The sequence below is a fragment of the Oncorhynchus mykiss genome, chromosome 20, assembly GCF_057628025.1.
Source record: "Oncorhynchus mykiss isolate SJ-2025 chromosome 20, ASM5762802v1, whole genome shotgun sequence".
NCBI classification, from domain to species: Eukaryota; Metazoa; Chordata; class Actinopteri; order Salmoniformes; family Salmonidae; genus Oncorhynchus; species Oncorhynchus mykiss.
In genome coordinates, this window is record NC_143041.1 from 33,660,992 (window position 1) to 33,684,502 (window position 23,511).

General features: G+C 43.1%; 1 protein-coding gene and 1 long non-coding RNA gene across 3 annotated transcripts in view; both read left to right on the forward strand.

The window, feature by feature from the left end:
- LOC149974574 (uncharacterized) overlaps positions 1 to 23,511 on the forward strand; it is a 423,285-nt gene that overhangs the window by 254,233 nt on the left and 145,541 nt on the right. The gene's annotated exons all lie outside the window — the stretch shown is intronic.
- epas1b (endothelial PAS domain protein 1b) overlaps positions 1 to 23,511 on the forward strand; it is a 98,551-nt gene that overhangs the window by 12,054 nt on the left and 62,986 nt on the right. Inside the window, exon 2 of one of the 2 annotated variants that reach the window (XM_036956131.2) lies at positions 19,945 to 20,135. In XM_036956131.2, coding sequence (XP_036812026.2) covers positions 19,945 to 20,135 — 191 coding nt within the window. The remainder of the gene's footprint in view (positions 1 to 19,944; positions 20,136 to 23,511) is intronic. The other variant, XM_036956132.2, reaches the window with a different exon arrangement.

The following is a 23,511-nucleotide window of genomic DNA, read 5'->3' on the forward strand; positions in this document are numbered from 1 at the left end:
AGACACACAGACACACAGACACACACACACATAGAAACACACAGACACACATACACACACACACAGAAACACACACACACAGACACACAGACACACACACACACACACACACACACACAGAAACACACACAGAGAGAGAGAGAAACACAGACACACACACAGAGAGAAACACAGACACACACACACACACACACACACACACACACACACACACACACACACACACACATACACACACACACACATACACACACATACACACACACATTTCAAATCATGATTTCAAATCATTCTATTGACTATAATTGAGTAATATATCAGTATTGTTGTTGATCTCACTCCAAACTTGAAGATTGTGGTGTTGGATTAATATTATTATGTTCAAGCCAAGCAAAGTGCAGGCCTTATACTCTCCAAGATAATCAGTAAGGTCTCAGTTTGGTTTCTCTTTCACAGTCATTTGATGGAGCTTTAAATGGCAGGCTAGTGGCACAAAAACTACCTCTGTGTAAGACCACTGTGCTTGTGTGAGGTTTTAGGGCTCTTTTAGAGTTTAATGTGAGGGTTTTAAAGAGATAGAGAGGGAAACAGTATTTCCCAGCTGTATGGCGTCTCTAAACTGAAACATGCCGTTTATTGTGACAAGGTCTCAGGAGGGGTCGGGAACGCAGGCTTCTGAAATCCCAGCCCCAACCCCGCTGGAGAAACAGCATGGGGGAGGGGCTGAATTCTTGGTATTCTCCATATCCCTGTCCCCCCCCCCCCCCCCCCCTCTCTATTTAACTTCATCTGCGTATCTGCAAGTTGTTGTTGTAAACCTTCTTCAGTAAACTGTCACCTGGTCCTTCCAGCTCCCAGCTTCCTCTTCCTCCAGCCAGCTTTACCGCAATGCACTTGCTCACGTCAGCTGGCCCCAGTCCAGCCCTCAGTCCCAGGCCCATTCCCGTCAATACCTCCTTTTTACTGGAGATATTAGTATGTCTGTCTAGAACTTTATCCACTAAGCCCCTATGTCTTTGAAGCTATGATTCATAAGGTTTTTATACACATCTTGGGCCCTTATGACACACTATTGTATTGAGCTGATGGTACTCATATAGGATAGGCAGCTCTTTGGCCCAGACTGCAAGCCTTATAAAGCCTGTGTCTGCCCATGTAGTTGTGGCTTGGAAGTTACTATTAGAATGTGCCAAAACAAGCAGTGCGACTTGGCAGGGTCGTGTTTCGGAGGATGCATGGCGCTCGACCTTCGCCTCTCCCGAGTTCGTAGGGGAGTTGCAGCAATGAGACAAGACTAATTACCAATTGGATATCACGAAATTAGGGAGATAAAGAGATAAAAGTACAAAAAATACAAACACATAAAATAAATGTTTGCCAAAACATTAAAACATTTTAAAAATTATCCACTGTCCACATGCTGGACAGCAACTCAACTGCATAAGTTCTAACGTGTGTGGTATAGTAGTTCATCAGCCAACGTCATTTGAAATGAGTCATTTTGCATTGGAGGTAGTCAGGGAGACACTGTGACAGTAAAAGCATGGATCAGAGGTGCATTTCCTTCTTACTAAATCCTAATCTTTTTACTAAATCCTAATCTTGAGATTATACTTAAATCACATCATTTTCAGCTGTTATCTGATAAAACAGTGGAGAAAGATGAAAGGCGATGAAACAACTCTAGCCACTCCCTCCTTCCCTCACTCTCACTTAAATCATTATTCTGCCAAGGCAGCGGTTGCCTAGTTTGTATGCAGTGGCAGAGCGGCACTGGGCAACTGTGGTCCGCCACCTGTGTTTTTGAATATTAGCCCATCACAGTCAGCAAATCACAGAAGAATGTTTATCCTCCAGAAAAATGTGCCTGTGGCCGCTATGCAGGTGGTCTTGCCTGTTAAGATGTCAAATATTTGTTGACAATCTCATTAAGATGTTGAAGTGGCACGAGGGGAGAATGATGGACAGATGTGTGGTGTGGCACATCAAGTTATGAACATGAAGATGTGGGTGGCCGTTATGGCGTGGGAAGGGGGAGCAGGGGGCAGCCATCGTCAGAACGGACTGGGCGTGATCCCATCATGCCTTTCAGTGAGTGTATCAGATGGATCAGCCATCTCCTCTTATCTCCCTTCCCCTGATTGAGAGCAGCTCGTTGGGCTGCGCTGCACTTGGTTGGGCTGGCGGCTGGTGGCTAGCTGGCGGGCGCTGTTTGTTTGACTGTGTGCAGGAACACTATGTTCCAGAGGATCAGAGATTAGCCCGGGCCGTATTGTTCGCTGTTTGTGTTTAGCAAGACGCCACTACCACAGGAAGACAGACTGTAAGCATGGAAGGCGTGTGTGTGTGTGTGTGTGTGTGTGTGTGTGTGTGTGTGTGTGTGTGTGTGTGTGTGTGTGTGTGTGTGTGTGTGTGTGTGTGTGTGTGTGTGTGTGTGTGTGTGTGTGTGTGTGTGTGTGTGTGTGTGTGTGTGTGTGTGTGTGTGTGTGTGTGTGTGTGTGTGTGTGTGGGAGGGAGGGAGGCGTATGGTCTGTTTGAATTATGTGACCTGAAACCACCTTTATCGACATTACATTTTTTATTGAATACAGATGGCGAAAATGGAAGCCGTGTGAGTAACCTTCTTTTGGTGCTTAAAATACAAATCTGGCCCCTTAGCTCTTCCTAACTCTAATGGTGTTTCTGTTGTACACCAGGCACGACAAAAATACCAAATATTAAACAAAACCTGTACAGGCGAGAGGAATGTAGCTAGTGCATAGGTGTTTAATGATAAATTCTTTGCTACTTATGTAAGCTGGAGAGACGGAGAGGGAGGGCTGGAGAAGAGAGAGAGAGTGACAATGATTCCTGAAGAGAGCAATACTTTGTTTTGGTCCCTCATCACTGAGATATTTTTTTTGTATGTAGGTGTTGATTTAAATTGTTGGGAGAAATGTTGAGATATTTTTTAACCCTAACCCTAACCCTAACCCTAACCATAACCATAACCCTAACCCTAACCATAACCATAACCATAACCCTAACCCTAACCCTAACCCTAACCCTAACCCTCAAGCGAAGGATGAAGGCAAGATAACAGAAATGATGTATTATTAAACAACAGTATGCCAAGTTCACAAGGCCTCTGATGATGTGAGACCCCAGGCAATTGCCTGAGTTGCCTAATGGTAAGTCTGGCACTGCCTGTACAGGCGAGAGGAATGTAGCTAGTGCATAGATGCTACATGAAAACTTGTTTGCTACTTATATAAGAGGGGGATGGAGAGAGGGAGGGCTGGTGAAGAGAGAGAGTGATTCCTGAAGAGAGCAAAACTTTGTTTTAGTCACTAATGAAAGGTCATAGTCCAATCACGTATCTTCTTTGTGAATTTTGGACGAACATATCTAGAATGTCCCTGTAGCGTCCCTGTAACTTCCCTGTAATGTTTGTGTAGCGTCCCGGTAACGTCCCTGTAACGTCCCGGTAGCATCCCTGTAGCGTCCCTGTAGCGTCCCTGTAATGTCCCTGTAGCGTTCCTGTAGCGTTCCTGTAGCGTCCCTGTAGCGTCCCTGTAGCGTCCCGGTAGCGTCCCTGTAACTTCCCTGTAACTTCCCTGTAACTTCCCTATAGTGTCCCTGTAACTTCCCTATAGTGTCCCTGTAACTTCCCTAAAGCGTCCCTGTAACTTCCCTATAGCGTCCCTGTAACTTCCCTATAGCGTCCCTGTAACTTCCCTATAGCGTCCCTGTAACTTCCCTATAGCGTCCCTGTAACTTCCCTGTAGCGTCCCTGTAACTTCCCTATAGCGTCCCTGTAACTTCCCTATAGCGTCCCTGTAACTTCCCTATAGCGTCCCTGTAACTTCCCTGTAGCGTCCCTGTAACTTCCCTAAAGCGTCCCTGTAACTTCCCTATAGCGTCCCTGTAACTTCCCTATAGCGTCCCTGTAACTTCCCTATAGCGTCCCTGTAACTTCCCTATAGCGTCCCTGTAACTTCCCTATAGCGTCCCTGTAACTTCCCTATAGCGTCCCTGTAACTTCCCTAAAGCGTCCCTGTAACTTCCCTAAAGCGTCCCTGTAACTTCTCTGTAGCGTCCCTGTAACTTCTCTGTAGCGTCCCTGTAACTTCCCTATAGCGTCCCTGTAACTTCCCTATAGCGTCCCTGTAACTTCCCTATAGCGTCCCTGTAACTTCCCTGTAGCGTCCCTGTAACTTCCCTATAGCGTCCCTGTAACTTCCCTATAGCGTCCCTGTAACTTCCCTATAGCGTCCCTGTAACTTCCCTATAGCGTCCCTGTAACTTCCCTATAGCGTCCCTGTAACTTCTCTATAGCGTCCCTGTAACTTCCCTATAGCGTCCCTGTAACTTCCCTATAGCGTCCCTGTAACTTCTCTGTAGCGTCCCTGTAACTTCTCTGTAGCGTCCCTGTAACTTCCCTGTAGCGTCCCTGTAACTTCCCTAAAGCGTCCCTGTAACTTCCCTATAGCGTCCCTGTAACTTCCCTGTAGCGTCCCTGTAACGTCCATGTAATGTCCCTGTAGTGGCTTGTATCTAGCCACCTGGTTCTCTACCACCCCTGTCCTACTTCACAGACTGCCCATACCTTGTAGGTCCTTCAGGGCAGTTCTGGAGTGTGTTTCCTAAGCATTAGTTTGTTATGACATTAACCTTCTGACAGAAAAGGAGACGTGGGGAGGGATGAATGACACAACAGAAAAAAGTTAGTTTGGAGTGCTAGGTTAGGTATGTTGAAGCAATGTCTTTGACTGACATGTTAATCAAAAACAGGAAAAAGTGGAGGTGTGGCAGCCTCATTATTTTAACGTAGGCTGTCACTCTCAGTGTCAATGGGGGCGTTTTTTGATATAGGTTTTGGTTTAAATAGGAGGTAAAGCAAGGCCCCTGAGGTTTTTCTGCAGAGCAAACACTTTTCAGTGTTAAATTAACTCACTGTTAAGTGTTTAGCCTTATTTGCATATTTCTAAGAGTGCCTTGCCTTTTGAATTAATTATAGAGTTACCACCCATGACTGTATTTGTTAATGAAAGAGACATGGTTGTTGTGTTCATAGATTTTTTGTCCTCTGGCCGTCACCAAGTGAGATCCTAAGTGAATATGTTATCATTCAAATATAATTCTTTAGCACAACACATTTCAGAAGGCGTTATTTTGAGGGCCTAGTTTTACCATAATACAGTGGCCTGAAACTCATGGTTTACAGGCAAAATCAGGCCTGCAAGTCACATTATGCCGGCTTGCAAAGGGATGTGTAATTCCTATTGGAATCCAGCCGGAACGGGGATAGGAGCATGTCAAATCTGGTGTCAAGTGCAAGCTAAGAGTCTATATTTTTAAAATAAATTAAGGCATACACTATACAAATTATTCAACAATTTTCTAACCTAAGTATTGGAATAGGCAAAGGTTGCAAAAGGGCTTTTAACAGAATAATGTAGGCATAAAGTTCCCTGCCAACTAATATCAACACTTATATTTCGTTTTAGAGAAATGATTTGCCTTGTGTAAGTTTAAGAATCCTGTCCCTTTGAGATCTTTAAGATATTTTCTAATTGATGTCTCTCATGAGGAGGGAAGATAAGGAAAGATCACAGAAGTAACAAGTAAAGGTAGAACTACCAATTAGTTATAGTGATGTTATTGATATCTATTTGGTTTACAAATTATAAAGTGGTTAAAACTCTAAATTCTGTTACCAAATTGGTCCAGTCCAGACCAGACCAAATCTGAACCAATCATAGACGTCTATGTTTCACAAGTTTGGAGAGCACAGCACAGTATAGTAGAGCACAGTAGAGTACTGTGCTCTAGAGTAACATAGAGTAGAGTTCAATACAGACCACAGCTGAGTTGAATACACTATAATGTACTGCATTGTACTGTACTGTACAGAACTCTACTGTACTGTACTGAGCTCTACTGTACTGTATTGTACTCGACTGAGCTCTACTGTGCTGTACTTTGATATCCAAATTTGTGAAACAGACGTCTACGATAGGTTCAGATTTGGTCCAGTTGGACCAACCAAATTTGGTCTTGTTTGGGGGTTAAAATAATAGCTAGTGTGTAGAATAATACTCAAATATGCAAAGGTGGATATTGCATACGTCTAACTTTGTGTATGTATTTAGGATACATTACCATAAAGAGAATGACATTCATATCCATAATTATGATTTTTTTGTGTAGTACAGTTAAAAACTCAGGGATAGTTTACCAAACTTCTGTTACCAAACTTTGCATCCATAAGTGTGTTTTTGCAAAATGTTCTATGTAAATTGGTCAAATAAACCAGTTGTCTGGTTTGTTAAACTTTGAAAGCTATGGTTTTTGTTTGGCATACATTTTAAAGTGGAAAATCGGAGTCTCAGCGCAATTCCCTTACAGTGGAATTCCCTTACAGTGGAATTGCCTTACAGTGGAATTGCCCATAATTCAAAAAAGGTTGATGGAAAAGAAAGAATTCCCAAAGAAAATGAGGGGAAATGGATATTGCTACTACCAAGTGTATTTGTTGCCTAGACGTTTACCAATAGAATGTGTGAACCAGACTGGTCCTCATTAGGTAACACCCCTACTGGATGAGGATCACTCTGGTACTAGGCAATCTCATGACTCTGGAGCAACAGTGCACTGAGTTCAACATGCTTATTTGTGTAGGATCTTAATTTGATCTCCCTTTTGCAGGAGAATGTTCCTGCAATGCAGGAAATGTAGAACATGTAGTGTATTTGAGGTTCAAAAAGGGATTCTGAAGCTTATCATTTCAACTTTGAAATTTCAGACTTGATTTTCCCTCACGAAAATGCATCAACCCCTACAAAAATGTCCATGAATTATAATCCCCATACTAATGAACGTTTCCTCTTGCTGCAGGATTATTTTTTCTGCTGTAGCAAACTGGCTCAAATTAAGATCCTACATACTACTGTATATCACACTCTTGTATCACATTAAACTCTTACAAAGTTCAACACTCTGCTCTTCATAGCTCTTCAATCATAGCTACATCTCAAAATGTCAGACTTGTTCTGCCTTTTTTAATCCTCCTTAACAATGTGCCTGGGCCCCTGGGGCCTTGTGACTTGCCACAGCTAGGAGTTTAAGTAACATCAGCGTTAATGTCAGGTGATGTAGAGAACAGTAGAGAATGTCAGGTATGCATTCTCTGCCAAGGGGCCCTGAATTTATCAGAATACATGCTGGGTCGTTCCATGTCATTTCTGCAAGCCATAACACCCACCATCTCAGATTGTTCTGAAACCATTTCTGTAGTTTGAAATAAATAAGATTAGCATTCCTGCAACATTATTTTGTTTAAAGCTAATTAATTGCCCCAAAGATTCTGGCTCCTAGATGGTGCTTTTCCCTTCAATGTTAAAAGGATAGTTCAACCAAATACAAATTTACATATTGGTTTCCTTACCCTGTAACCAGTTTATGGATAAGGTATGAGAGCACCCCCATGCTTTGGTGTTCTTTACCTGAAAATGCTAACTTTGTTTAATTTGTGGCACAAATCCAATGCAAATCAATGGTACCTACAGTGCATTTGAAAAGTATTCAGACCCCTTTATTTTTCCCAAAAAATGTTAACGTTACAGCCTTATTCTAAAATGTATTCAATTATACCCCCCCCCCCCTCATCAATCTACACACAATACCCCATAATGACAAGGCAAAAACTGTTTTAATTTAAAAAACAACAACAACTGAAATATGAAATTTACTTAAGTATTCAGACACTTTACTCAGTACTTTGTTGAAGCACCTTTGGCAGTGATCATAGATCATAGTGATCATGGCACACCTGTATTTGGGGAGTTTCTCACATTCTTCTCTGCAGATCCTCTCAAGCTCTGTCAGATTAGATGGGGAGCGTCAATGCACAGCCATTTTCAGGTCTCTCCAGAGATGTTCAATCGGGTTCAAGTCCGGGTTCTGGCTGGGCCACTCAAGGACAACCAGAGACTTGTCCCGAAGCCACACCTGCGTTGTCTTGGCTGCTGGAAGGTGAACCTTCGCCCCAGTCTGAGGTCCTGAGTGCTCGGAGCAGGTTTTCATCAAGGATCTCTCTGTGCTTTGCTCTGTTCATCTTTCCCTCGATCCTGACTAGTCTCCCAGTCCCTGCTGCTGAAAGACATCCCCATAGCATGATGCTGCCACCACCATGCTTCACCGTACAGATGGTGCCAGGTTTCCTCCAGATGTGATGCTTGCCATTCAGGCCAAAGAGTTCAATCTTGGTTTCATCAGACCAGAGAATCTTGTTTCTCATGGTCTGAGAGTCCATTGTGTACCTGTTGGCAAACTCCAAGCGGGCTGTCATGTGCCTTTTACTGAGGAGTGACTTCCGTCTGGCCACTCTACCATAAAGGCCTTATTGGTGGAGTGCTGCAGAGATGGTTGTCCTTCTGAAAGGTTCTCCCATCTCCACATAGGACCTCTGGAGCTCTATCAGAGTGACCATCAGGTTCTTGGTCACCTCCCTGACCAAGGCCCTTCTGCTCCGATTGCTCAGTTTGACCAGGTGTCCAGCTCTAGGAAGAGTCTTGGTGGTTCCAAACATCTTCCATTGAAGAATGATGGAGGCCACTGTGTTCTTGGGAACCTTCAATACTGCAGACATTATTTTTGGTACCCTTCCCCAGATCTGTGCCTTGACACAATCCTGTCTCGGAGCTCTATGGACAATTCCTTCAACCTCTTGGCTTGGTTTTTGTTCTGAACCTTCGGGACCTTATATACAGTTGAAGTCAGAAGTTTACATACACTTCGGTTGGAGTCATTAGAACTCATTTTTCAACCCCTCCACAAATTTCTTGTTAACAAACTATAGTTTTGGCAAGTCGATTAAGACATTTACTTTGTGCATGACACAAGTAATTTTTCCAACAATTGTTTACAGACAGATTATTTCACTTATTCACTGTACCACAATTCCAGTGGGTCAGAAGTTTACATACACTTAGTTGACTGTGCCTTTAAACATCTTGGAAAATTCCAGATAATTATACAATGTCTTTAGAAGCCTCTGATAGGCTAATTTACATCATTTGAGTCAATTGGAGGTGTACCTGTGGATGTATTTCAAGCCCTACCTTCAAACTCTGTGCCTCTTTGCTTGACATCATGGGAAAATCAAAAGAACCAGCCAAGACCTCAGAAAGAAAACTGTAGACCTCCACAAGTCTGATTTATCCTTGGGAGCCATTTCCAAACGCCTGAAGGTACCACATTCATCTGTACAAACCACAGTACACAAGTATTAACACCATGGGACCACACAGCCGTCATATCACTCAAGAAGGAAACATGTTCTGTCTCCTAGAGATGAAGAGTGCAAATCAATCCCAGAACAACAGCAAAGGACCTTTTTTTTTACCTTTATTTAACTAGGCAAGTCAGTTGGAAACAAATTCTTATTTTCAATGACAGCCTAGGAACAGTGGGTTAACTGCCTTGTTCAGGGGCAGAATGACAGATTTGTACCTTGTCAGCTTGGGGATTCAAACTTGCAACTTTTCGGTTACTAGTCCAACGCTCTAACCACTAGGCTACCCTGCCATGAAGATGCTGGAGGAAACAGGTATAAAAGTATCTATATCCACAGTAAAACGAGTCCTATATATCGACATAACCTGAAAGGTCGCTCAGCAAGGAAGAAGCCACTGCTCCAAAACCGACATTAAAAAAGCCAGATTACGGTTTGCAACTGCACATGAGGACAAAGATCACACTTTTTGGAGAAATTTCCTCTGGTCTGAGGAAACAAAAATGGAACTGTTTGGCCATAATGACCATCATTATGTTTGGAAGACAAGTGGGAGGCTTGCAAGCTGAAGAACACCATCCCAACCGTGAAGCATGGTGGTGACAGCATCATCTTGTATGGGTGCTTTGCTGCAGGAGGGACTGGTGCACTTCACAAAATAGATGGCAAGGGAAATTATGTGGATATATGGAAGCAACATCTCAAGACATCAGTCAGAAAGTTAAAGCTTGGTCGCAAATGGGTCTTCCAAATGGACAATGACCCCAAGCATACTTCCAAAGTTGTGGCAAAATGGTTTAAGTACAACAAAGTCAAGGTATTGGAGTGGCCGTTACAAAGCCCTGACCTCAATCCTATAGAACATTTGTGGGCAGAACTGAAAAAGCATGTGCGAGCAAGGAGGCCTACAAACCTGATTCAGTTACACCAGCTCTGTCAGGAGGAATGGGCCAAAATTCACCCAACTTATTGTGGGAAGCTTGTGGAAGGCTCCCTGAAATGTTTGACCCAAGTTAAACAATTTAAAGGCAATGCTACAAAATACTAATTGAGTGTGTGTAAACTTCTGACCCACTGAGAATATGATGAAAGAAATAAAAGCTGGAATAAATCATTCTCTCTGCTATTATTATGACATTTCACATTCTTAAAATAAAGTGGTGATCCTAACTGACCTAAACAGGGAATTGTTACTCGGATTAAATGTCAGGAATTGTGAAAAACAGAGTTTAAATGTACTTGGCTAAAGTGTATGTAAACTTCCGACTTCAACTGTAGACAGGTGTGTGCCTTTCCAAATCATGTCCAATCCATTGAATTTACAACAGGTAGACTCCAATCAAGTTGTTGAAACATCTCAAGGATGATCAATATAAACAGGATGTACCTGAGCTCAATTTAGAGTCTCATAGCAAAGGGTCTAAATACTTATGTAAATTAGATATTTTATTGTTATGTTTTAAATAAAAGTCTGTGGGTAGTTTTTGACCATCTCTTTGGATTCCTCATGTCTCTCATTGTTAGAAAAAAGTTAAGTCCAAATCGGATGTTAGGTACTAGATTTATAGGATATTATTTGAATCCTATATATTAAAATAGCCAATTTTGGTGCAATAAGTAGTTCAATTTTCCAGGAATGCTAATCTTATCTGTTTCTAACTACAGAAAGGATTTCAGAAAATCTGAGTTAGTGTGTGTCGAAATCCTTTTCTTGTGCTTTTTTAGGTGGAACGACGCTAATGCTTTCTCCTCTACTGACTCAGTACCCCCTGTCCTCGTCTCACATTGAAAAGCTAAAGGGACAGATCTTGGTCCCATGTCTATACAGTCTATAGAAGGGTCATGCCATCGTTCTGTTTTTACCAGCTTCCTATAATTAATGCGCAGGTTTACGACACAGACACACGCTAGCAGCGACAGTGAATAGAGAAACAATGGCTGACGAGATGGGCTGGACGGAGATCCACAAGTTCTGAACTGCATATCTATTCATACTGACTCACATTACAGGAATGTGTTGGAATGGAGAAAGTGTAGCGGCCCTGCATCTCTCAGCCAGGTGCTAAATCAGGTGAAATGCGTAAGCTAGGGGTGAATATGTGTAAATGAAACAGACAATATCAAAGGCAACTCTGTCATTGTACTGTTACATCATGATCTGGCAGAGCTTAAAAGCCCACTGTTTTCCTACAGATGTAGGATCATAATTTGAGCCAGTTTGTAACAGCAGGAAAATAAACCTGCAGCACCAGGAAATGTGAGTTATTATGTTGATTATAAGAGATTTTCAGTCTGACATTTTAAAGTGTAGATTACAAACTTTAAAAGCCTTTTTAAACCTTGAATAAACTACAATTCCTACAACAGGATGGTCAAATTAAGATACGGTATATGTATACGTGTTTTCCTGGACAGACTTCTCACAATCTTGTTGAGCAGTCATGTGTCTTTGTAAGCCTGTTAAAAGAAATAAAAGGTCCGGAAAATCGTCAAAGACCACCACCACCCAAACCATAGACTATTTTCTCTGCTGCCGCACGGCAAGATTTACCGGTGCATCAAGTCTGACAGCTTCTAACCCCAAGCAACACAACCTATAAATAGCTAACAAAATAGCTACATGGACTGAGTTTGCCTTGTATCTCTATTGAACTTTTAGTTCAATTTGTGCACTTTCTCTATGCACACTCACAGGGCCCTACACACTCACACACACTGTCACTCCAACACACACACACAAACACTCACTCCATAATTTGCTCACTCACATGTAATATGCACATACATTAATACTGTCTCTACACATGCACACACCCACTCACATACAAGCTGCTGCTATTCTATGTTATATTCTGTTGCCTAGTCACCTTACCCCTAAACATATCTACCTCTATCACTCCAGTATTCCTGCACACTTAAATATGGTATTGGAACTGACTTTTTAAGTATTTCCTGTATATAGTATGCTTACTTACTTTATTGTGTATTTCTTCTAGTAATACATTGTTATTGATTATTGCATTGTTGGGTTTTAAAGCTGTACCTGTACATCTGGGACCGAGTGGCACAGTGTTCTAAGGCATTTCAGTGCTAGAGGCGGCACTACAGACCTGGGTTCAATCCTGGGCTGTATCATGATCAGGAGTCCCATAGGATAGCGCGCCATTGGCCCAGCGTCGTGCGGGTAAGAGGAGGGTTTGGCTGGGGTAGGCCATCATTGTAAGTAAGAATTTGTTCTTAACTATCTTGCCTGATTACATTTATTTTTTAAATATGACATTAAAATTTGAAACTTGTTAAGCAAGATAAGGTAGGCTTCTCATGAAACGTCAAGTGATACTGAGTGCAGTAAAAATAAGATTAAATCCCTCTAACACTTTTTCCCCCAAAGAAAACTGTATCCATTTAATGATCATGACATTTAATGTGGTGTCTGACTGTGCACTGAACATTCTGAAATGGACAAGCGTATCAACACATTTGAAGTGAATGATGACATTGCTTGTGTAGACATCAAGGTACACGGCGTGTAAGGTCATAAGACTAGATTGATTGACTGCTGTGTTGTGTGTATTGTGAGTGGTCACAAGGTTAGTGGTACCTTAATTGGGGAGAACGGGCTCGTGGTAATGGCTGGAGCAGAATAAATGGAATGGTATTAGCTCTGTTCTAGCCATTATTATAAGCCGTCTTAACCCCTCAACAGCCTCCACTAATCAAATACATACTGTGTGTAGCTAGTTCTAGTGTGTAGCTTTACTCAGTACTTTGTTGAAGCACCTTTGGCAGCGATTACAGCCTCAAGTCTTCTTGGGTATGATACTACAAGTTTGGCACACCTGTATTTGGGGAGTTTCTTCCATTCTTCTCTGCAGATCCTCTCAAGCTATGTCAGGTTGGATGGGGAGCATCACTGCACAGAGATTTTCAGGTCTCGCCAGAGATGATCGATCGGGTTCAAGTCCAGGCTCTTGCTGGGCCACTCAAGGTCATTCTGAGATTTGTCCCGAAGCCACTCCTGCGTTGTCTTGGCTGTGTGCTTAGGGTTGTTGTCCTGTTGGAAGGGGAACCTTTGCCCCAGTCTGCGGTCCTGAGTGCTCTGGAGCAGGTTTTCAACAAAGATCTCTCTGTACTTTGCTTCGTTCTACTTTGCCTCAATCCTTACTAGTCTCCCAGTCCCTGCCACTGAAAAACATCCACACAGCATGATGCTGCCACCACCATGCTTCACCGTAGGGATGGTACCAGGTTTTCTCCAGACATGATGCTTGGCATTCAGGTGCCTTTTGGCAAACTCCAAGAGGGCTGTCATGTGCCTTTTACTGAAGAGTGGCTTCCGTCTGGCCACTCTACCATAATGGCCTTATTGGTGGAGTGCTGCAGAGATGGTTGTCCTTCTGGGAGGTTCTCTCATCTCCACAGAGGACCTCTGGAGCTCTGTCAGAGTGACCATCGGGTTCTTGGTCACCTCCCTGACCAGGCCCTTCTTCCCCGATTGCTCAGTGTCGCCCGGCAGTCAGCTTTAGGAAGAGTCTTGGTGGTTCCAAACTTCTTCCATTTAAGAATGATGGTTCTTGAGGACCTTCAATGATGCTTCCCCAGATCTGTGCCTCGACACAATCCTGTCTCGGAGCTCTATGGACAATTCCTTCGACCTCATGGCTTGGTTTTTGCTTTGACATACACTGTCAACTGTGGGACCTTATATAGACAGGTGTGTGCTTTTCCAAATAATGTCCAATCAATTGAATTTACCACAGGTGGACTCCAATCAAGTGGTAGAAACATCTCAAGGATGGTAAATGAAAACAGGATGCACTTGAGCTCAATTTCGAGTCTCATAGCAAAGAGTCTGAATACTTTGTTAAATAAGGTATTTCTGTTTTAGATTTTTAATACATTAGCAAACATTTATAATAACCTGTTTTCGCTTTGTCATTATGGGGTCCGAATACTTTCCGAATGCACTGTATATCAGCTATGCTATGCCCATTTAGTGCTACACTTGAATTGTGTTTACATGCTGGCAAATCTAAGATGATTACCACTAGCCTGTTCTGACCCTGAATGTAAAAAAAACCGTGTTTTTCCAATGCTTCTCAAGGAGATGAGAGAGATGTGTGGTTCAGTGATAGGGGTCTGTGTTGACATGGTACCTCAAAAGAAATACATTTTAAGGCCCTGTAATCTCTGCCTAGTCCCCGGGCTTCTGATGTGTTTTGTAGATAACTTTGATATACAGATGGATTTCAGGAGACAAAGAATGAGGAAACCTCAGTAAGCGGTTTCCATGTTTCAACCTGAACAGGCTTGTTGAGTCTCTCTCTTCATCTTCATGTTTTCTTCTTCTGTTAATGCTGAAATTCTGTCGTTCTCTCTTTCTCTCTTGTCTTGTTGAGTCTGCATACTGTACACATTTTTTTTTTCTCTTTGTGCAAAAATTCTCTCTCTCGTTCCCTCTGTTCTTTCTCATTCTCTCTTGTCCACAAGCACACACATTCTCTCTCACACACAACAACCACCAGCATGCATGGCAGCTTAGTAGTAGACGACCTCTAGGCAGCTTAGTAGTGGACGACCTCTAGGCAGCTTAGTAGTAGACGACCTCTAGGCAGATCGTTGAAGCCTGATGTTCACTCTGTCAAAATGCTCCCTTTTTCTTTTTGACCAAATAACCATTAAACAAGAATCAGAGCAGCTTTGCTTCACTTTTGACAATAGTTAATTATGCCACTTGACAGTTAGAATGAAACACAAGCCTGTTGCAGACCTGATAGACTCTTAGGGATTGTAAGTAATGGCCAGTTGGCTCACCCCTGGATGTCAGGTTTGAAGCCGGGCTCACTGTGAACTGGGTTGACTTATTGACCAACTTGGGGTCAGACTGTAGACTTCATGGGCTGTTGGGTATGTAGTTGCATTAAAGGGTCGTCTGATGATTGATGTTTAGACTGTTTGAACTCTTCGGTGGATGGATCTGTATTGGCTACTGTCTCCTGTGAGAGGGGTCGCTGAGTACACTGGGAGGCTCAGTGCCCGAACAGTGCTGGGACTCCATTGTTTCATATCCTGGATCTTCCACTGGGACTGAGCAGTACAATAGGGCAGACTATCAAACAGTGGCACCACTAGCTGCGCACGCGCACACACTCACACACACGCAGATACTAGCCAGACAGTGAGGAGTGGACACTGGCTAAATCACATGAACAGGGTTAATGAGGTCAGACCTCTGAGATAGTTTAACGTGACATGGGTCATTGTAAAAACACCCCGATAAGATATTGACCCACAGTAGCTCTTCACTACACCGCAGGAGGTTGGTGGCACCTTAATTGGGGAAGACAGGCGGGTGGAATGGTATCAAGCACACGGTTTCAGGCCTCCTGGGTTGCACAGTGGTCTAGGGCACTGCTTCGCAGCGCTAGCTGTGCCACCAGAGACTCTGGGTTTGCGCCCAGGCTCTGTCGCAGCTGGCCGCGACTGGGAGGTCCGTGGGGCGACGCACAATTGGCCTAGCGTCATCCGGGTTAGGGAGGGTTTGGCCGGTAGGGATATCCTTGTCTCATCGTGCACCAGCGACTCCTGTGGCGGGCCGGGTGCAGTGAGCGCTAACCATTGCCGCCAGGTGTATGGTGTTTCCTCCGACACATTGTTGCGGCTGGCTTCCGGGTTGGTGGCGCGCTGTGTTAAGAAGCAGTGCGGTTGGGTTGTGTTTCGGAGGACGCATGGCTTTCGACCTTCATCTCTCCCGAGCCCGTACGGGAGTTGTAGCAATGAGACAAAATCGTAATTACTAACAATTGGATACCACGAAATTGGGGAGAAAAAGGGGGGTAAAAAAAGGAGAAAAAAAAGCACACGGTTTCTATGTGTTTGATGCCATTCCATTAGCTTCATTCCAACCATTATTATAAACCGTCCTCCCCTCAGCAGCCTCCACTGAACTACACATCTCCATTGCCTCCAGTTAAATTGTCCACAAGAGGTCAGAGTGCATGGCCATGGCAAGATTCCTAACTGATCACTCTTACTCCCAACCATAGATAAAACAATGATGACTGCAATAAATCAATTCCTTGTCTGTTTGAGGGCTAAAATGACAGATAGTAGGACATGGTGTGTAGCAAGATGAAGCAAGATAACAGTATGCTATTGCAGAATCCCTCCAGAGCCTGAGGGAAGTCTGCTCCGCCATCTTCCTTTGGCCGATGGGATACAACACAGGAAAGGAAAATGCCTGCCATTTTTAGAACATGGCCTCTGTGACACCGTTCCGTCCAAGGCGGTCTCTGTGGAAACCAAGGCGGTCTCTGTGGAAACCAAGGCGGTCTCTGTGGAAACCAAGTCGGTCTCTGTGGAAACCAAGGCGGTCTCTGTGGAAACCAGCTTAATGTCGATTTATTCTCTGGTACAAATTGGACAAGAGAGGGAGGAAGGAGGCGGTGGGGTGTTGTTTCTGTTGATGTTGGCAAATATGGGACCCTATTGTGGGGAACGACTTGAACGTCTGAGCTTCTTACCCTGGCGTAGACCCAAAGCACCAACTCCTCAGAACACCACAGTCCGGTGTTTATCCAAAACTGATGGAGGAAACAGAACAAGATCTAGGTCTGGACAACAACAAATTGGTGCCACCACTCTCAGTCCACCTCAGATCAGTCATGCCACTTATCAAGTGAGTTCCTGCCAAGTCCCGTCAGATATAATATTTTGGGAACCTTTGCCAAGACCCAAATAAATCTCTCAGTGAAAACCAAATAAATAATACACTGAGTGAATTGATTTGAAGCAAAGAAAACTTGATATCAAAGTAAAGGATTCTATTCTGTTGCTTTGTTTAGTTTTCAACTAGTTTGCTATTTTATTCATTGTTTGTCTTGGCAGTTTATTCGTACTCTTATCTTGTGGCTTTTAAAAGTCACAAAAAGTCAAACCCCTGAACATACACCATCTTTTACTGTGTGTGGCATGTGACCACAGTAGCTGTGGTGTGCCAGGGCTCAGGGCACACAGAGTTCACCCTCCTTGTGCCACGTGCTATTGCCCCAGTAAAACCGCCAGCAAACCGCATCCAACACACCAAGGAAACCAAATCCCTTACACACTATTACCATCACTTACAAGTATTTTACAATTTCTTCAACCTGCCGTTCTTTCACCCTATCTTGTATATCCACCCGATCTTACCTCACCCTTTTGTGGTTTAGTGTAATTGTAGCTTTTTTGGCAGCCTCTCCTCTCCTTTTGTCAGACTCAACCCCTTTTTCTTGTTTAACCTTTTACTGCAGTGGGCTAAATCAGGGTCACACAGAACCTTTTACTGCAGTGGGCTAAATCAGGGTCACACAGAACCTTTTACTGCAGTGGGCTAAATCAGGGTCACACAGAACCTTTTACTGCAGTGGGCTAAATCAGGGTCACACAGAACCTTTTACTGCAGTGGGCTAAATGAGGGTCACACAGTGTGTATATTGGTCGTCATAAACAAATCTACTTTGAAACTAAAGTATACACCTCACATACATAGAGTTGAAATGTATTACATTGAGTTTAAATTCCAATATTACACTTTATATACATCACAGAAGACTGAAATATAACAAAACCTTTTGACACAGAAACACCATATTCTTTTTGATTTGCTTTAATACACTCTGCTATTGTAGTATGTGGTTCTGACATAGTTTTGGATTCATTGTGAATTCAGAAGAGATCAGGGGTTAGAGTTTATAGCAATTTATAAAAATGGAGGAAGTACATTCCAGTACTATTAAATCAGTAATTATTTTCTTGGCACTGGGCCTGTGTTGAGCTCACTGGAACGGGGATATATTAACTCTGTGTATGTTTGTGTTTGCTACATCCATAGCCGCGTCTATGAATTTGAGAGTGGTTCCATTTCCCACAGCCTAAGCTGTTTTTGTGTTGGAATTTGTTGATGTAGGCAAAGCCTATAGCACACAAAATGTTTTGTCTGTGTCTCTCAGTTTTTGCAAATCTGTATGCCTTTGTGTGGGTCTACCACAGGACTCCCGCCGCACTCTTAGTATTCTGTGCACTCTGACTCTCACTACCCCCCCCCCCTCCCCGCTCTGAGAGTGGGACTCCGTCTAAGCTCTATTTAGGTGTAAGACACCACTAATCCTATCATATGATTGACTGCTAAAGAACCTGTCTGTGCTCTCTGCTCCGCTTCCCAGAATCCTCTCAGAAACATTTCAACCCCACCTGTCTGGGAGTGTGTGTGAAGAGAGTTTTGTCTTTGTTGGGATGTTGGAAGATTTGTTATTCAGAGCCCTTTGTGTGTGGTTATGGTTATCACAATGGCTTTAATAATCTGTTGTCTCGATAAGTAGAAAAGTGTGTGTGTGTGTGTGTACGTGTGTGTTTGAGAATCTAAGAAGTTTGTGGTGACAAGGCTTGGGTACTGACCTGCTTTCGGGGACAGAGGATGTGGGATCAGTGATTGGGTGCATCTTTAGCAAGTGTTTTTACTCTCCTCTCTCTGTTTCTCTCTCTCTCTCTCTCTCTCTCTCTGTTTCTCTCTCTCTCTCTCTCTCTCCCTCTCTCTCTCTCTCTCTCTCTGTTTCTCTCTCTCTCTGTTTCTCTCTCTCTCTCTCTCTCACTCTCGCTATGTTTCTCTCTCTCTGTTTCTCTCTGTTTCTCTCTCTGTTTCTCTCTCTCTCTCTCACTCGCTCTGTTTCTCTCTCTCTCTCTGTTTCTCTCTCTCTTTTTCTCTCTCTCTTTCTGTTTCTCTCTCTCTGTTTCTCTCTCTCTCTCTGTTTCACTCTGTCTCTCTCTCTCTCTCTCTCTCTCTCTGTTTCACTCTGTCTCACAGCATTGTGAGTAACAGTTAAGTATCAATATTGCAGCATCTGCAGTCTGTTACCATTGTTACCAAGTCCCCAAACTCACTTATCCAAATAGGTTATTTTACTGTTTTACTTTTACTTACTGTTTAAAAAGAAATTTAACAATTCTCACATGGATTGTGTGGGTTACTGTGTGTAAATAAAGATGAAAAAAGTCACATTTGATGTGTTTTAATTTTAGGCTGTAAGGCAACAAAAGGTGAACATTTTGAAAGGGGGTGGTGTCTTTCTATACCCACGGTATCTATCTAGACCTCTATGGTGAGAACCACCAGAGATTGTGTACAGAACTGAGGGACAGGATTGACAACAGACGACTAGAGGGCTATATTAAGACATGGAAAAGTTGCATGCTTAATCATTCTCTGCGTGGTTCTATTTATCTTTCAAAGAAGTTGAGCCACGGACTCTCTTGAGATTTGGGTCTCTTTTGTTGCTGAGCACAATGAGTATATCCTATACGTGTTTGCCAGTTTGTGTCCTCTCACCGTATACAATGCAGGGGATTGGTGCTGGTCCTGAGAGAAAGAACACAAAGAAACAATACATTATTTAAGAGTTGGGTTGAAGTTTGGGGTCTATTCCATTTAAATTCCAGTCAATTCAGGAAGTACACTGAAATTCAAATTCAAATCCATTCATTTTCAATGAGGAACATTTGGAATTGGAATTTGGTTTGCCTTCTGAATTGACTGGAATTGAAATGGAAATTGAGTGGAACATTCTACCTGTAGCCTATAGATCATTTGACCCTTGACCTCCCCACCTGACCTGACTTCTCTTCCTGTCAAGGAGCAGTTCGGAACGGCGGAAGGAGAAGTCTCGTGACGCGGCACGCTGTCGTCGTAGTAAGGAGACAGAGGGGTTCTACGAGCTGGCCCATCAGCTGCCCCTCCCACACAGCGTCAGCTCCCACTTGGACAAAGCCTCCATCATGAGACTGGCCATCAGCTTCCTGCGCACCCGCAAGGTCGTCGGCCCAGGTCAGCGCTATGTCATACACGCATACACACACAAACACACACACGTACAAAGACACACATACACACGTAGTCAGACACACACACATATGCCTTCACTCTTCTTCTGATAAAGCATATACTTATTACTAAATACATATGTTTTATGAAGATATACTTATGTCACCTGTCTGTCAAGACTATCAAATCCATAATCCCTGGTGTGTGTGTTGTTATCTAGTCATAGCAAGATACTTATTGCTGCACTTGGTTACTATAAGGATATCAATGTCCCATTAGGTCACTGATATATGGGATGGAGATTATGAATCACTGATCTGCCTCCTCCTCTACTATAATTGTGACAGTGAAGTAAACAAAGGAAACAGCACTGGGACAGATGGTGTAAATCCTTGGTGAGAGGGGACAGACATGGAGGAAAGAAGAATCTGGCAAGCATGTCTCTGGAAGTTTCTTGGATCCAGGGCGGAAGTGTGTGCATTGGGAGGGAGGGTGGGGGAGGTCATTACACTTGTCCTTCTTCCCGTGCTTTTATAAAATTAGAATCTCCGGAAGACAGACAAAGGAACCTCTTTATTGTTCTGGCGTTCCACAATGTCTGTGTTTTGAAATAAGGAGACATCAGACTTCATCGCATGAAAACACTACGGAAGCAACTCCAGATGCAAAATGTATCTATATTATTTACAATAGTTTCTGGTCCTTGCCATGGCACCCTGGTTATCTCCTGCCTCTCTTTGCCATCTCCCCTGGTCAAACAGTGCAACTTCACTGCAACAAGTGAAATCTATGTAAGCCTAAATATCTTAATAAGACAATTAAGGTAAAATATCTTGAAATAAGATAAACAACTTGAATTAAGACTTTTTTTAAAGGTTAAAATAAGCAACGTTATCTGGCAATGGTGTTAGCTAATTTAGCCTGGTAAAAAAAAAAAAAACATTTTAAGTGAATTTTCACTCAACATAAGATATTTAGGCTTGCTTAGATTGAACTTATTTCAGTGTTATGCCTAGAGGTGGTTCAGTGAGAAGGTGAGAGATATTGAGCAAAGGAGATGTGATGTATAGGTTCAGAATAGGCTGGAGTTGGGCAGTGAGGGACTGTAGGGGATGGCGAGGGACAGAATCGCTGCTCTGTAGAGGGGAGATGGTACATACGATTGTCTTATCTGCACAGCTGTGCTTCTGATTGGAGTGGGATGGAGAATGTGATTGGAAGGCACTCAGAGGAAGGCCCGGCTCTGCCACCGTGAGACTGGCGCTCCCTCTCTCAACTCAGCCATAACACAGACCTGCCTTGGCGCTATGCAACACCCCGCCTACACACACACACACACACACACACACACACACAGACACACACACACACACACACACACACACACACACACACACACACACACACCTACTACATGTCACTCCCAAGGAGAAAGAATCGTACAGATTGTTGAAGTGCCCTTTTTATGCCTCTCTAAAACAGAACAGTTGTATAACACACACACACACACTGCCGCAGCAGCGGAAACACCTCTGTGACCGTATACACTGAGTATACCAAACATTAAGAACACCTTCCTATTATTGAGTTGCACCTCACCCACCCACCCTTTTGCCCTCAGAAAAGCCTCAATTCGTTAGGGCATGGACTCTACAAGGTGTCGAAAGCGTTCCACAGGGATACTGGCCCATATTGAATTATGTCAAGTTGGCTGGATATCCTTTGAGTGTTGGACCATTCTTGATACACATGGGAAACTGTTGAGCGTGAAAAACCCAGCAGCGTTGCAGTTCTTGACACAAACCGGTGCACCTGGCACCTACTACCATACCCCATTCAAAGGCACTCAAATCTTTTGTTTTGCCCATTCACCCTGTGAATGGCACACATACTGTACACAATCCATGTCTCAATTGTCTCAAGGCTTTTAAAATGATATCACCTGTCTCCACCACTTCATCTACAATGATTGAAGTGACGGGATCATAGCCTTCACCTGGATTCACCTGGTCAGTCTATGTCATGTTTTGTATACTCAGTGTATAAGAGCAGCCCATGTGGTTCTGGGACACTGATACAATGGCCCCTCAGTTGATTTCCATCTGAGAACAGCATCAGGCCTAGTTTTAAACTATGTTGATTTCCATCTGAGAACAGCATCAGGCCGTGTTTTAAACTATGTTTATCTGAGAACAGCATCAGGCCGTGTTTTAAACTATGTTGATTTCCATCTGAGAACAGCATCAGGCCGTGTTTTAAACTATGTTGATTTCCATCTGAGAACAGCATCAGGCCGTGTTTTAAACTATGTTGATTTCCATCTGAGAACAGCATCAGGCCTAGTTTTAAACTATGTTTATCTGAGAACAGCATCAGGCCGTGTTTTAAACTATGTTTATCTGAGAACAGCATCAGGCCGTGTTTTAAACTATGTTTATCTGAGAACAGCATCAGGCCGTGTTTTAAACTATGTTTATCTGAGAACAGCACCAGGCCGTGTTTTAAACTATGTTGATTTCCATCTGAAAACAGCATCAGGCCGTGTTTTAAACTATGTTTATCTGAGAACAGCATCAGGCCGTGTTTTAAACTATGTTTATCTGAGAACAGCATCAGGCCGTGTTTTAAACTATGTTTATCTGAGAACAGCATCAGGCCGTGTTTTAAACTATGTTGATTTCCATCTGAGAACAGCATCAGGCCGTGTTTTAAACTATGTTGATTTCCATCTGAGAACAGCATCAGGCCGTGTTTTAAACTATGTTGATTTCCATCTGAGAACAGCATCAGGCCGTGTTTTAAACTATGTTTATCTGAGAACAGCATCAGGCCGTGTTTTAAACTATGTTGATTTCCATCTGAGAACAGCATCAAGCCGTGTTTTAAACTATGTTGATTTCCATCTGAGAACAGCATCAGGCCGTGTTTTAAACTATGTTTATCTGAGAACAGCATCAGGCCGCGTTTTAAACTATGTTGATTTCCATCTGAGAACAGCATCAGGCCGTGTTTTAAACTATGTTGATTTCCATCTGAGAACAGCATCAGGCCGTGTTTTAAACTATGTTTATCTGAGAACAGCATCAGGCCGTGTTTTAAACTATGTTGATTTCCATCTGAGAACAGCATCAGGCCGTGTTTTAAACTATGTTTATCTGAGAACAGCATCAGGCCGTGTTTTAAACTATGTTTATCTGAGAACAGCATCAGGCCGCGTTTTAAACTATGTTGATTTCCATCTGAGAACAGCATCAGGCCGTGTTTTAAACTATGTTGATTTCCATCTGAGAACAGCATCAGGCCGTGTTTTAAACTATGTTTATCTGAGAACAGCATCAGGCCGTGTTTTAAACTATGTTTATCTGAGAACAGCATCAGG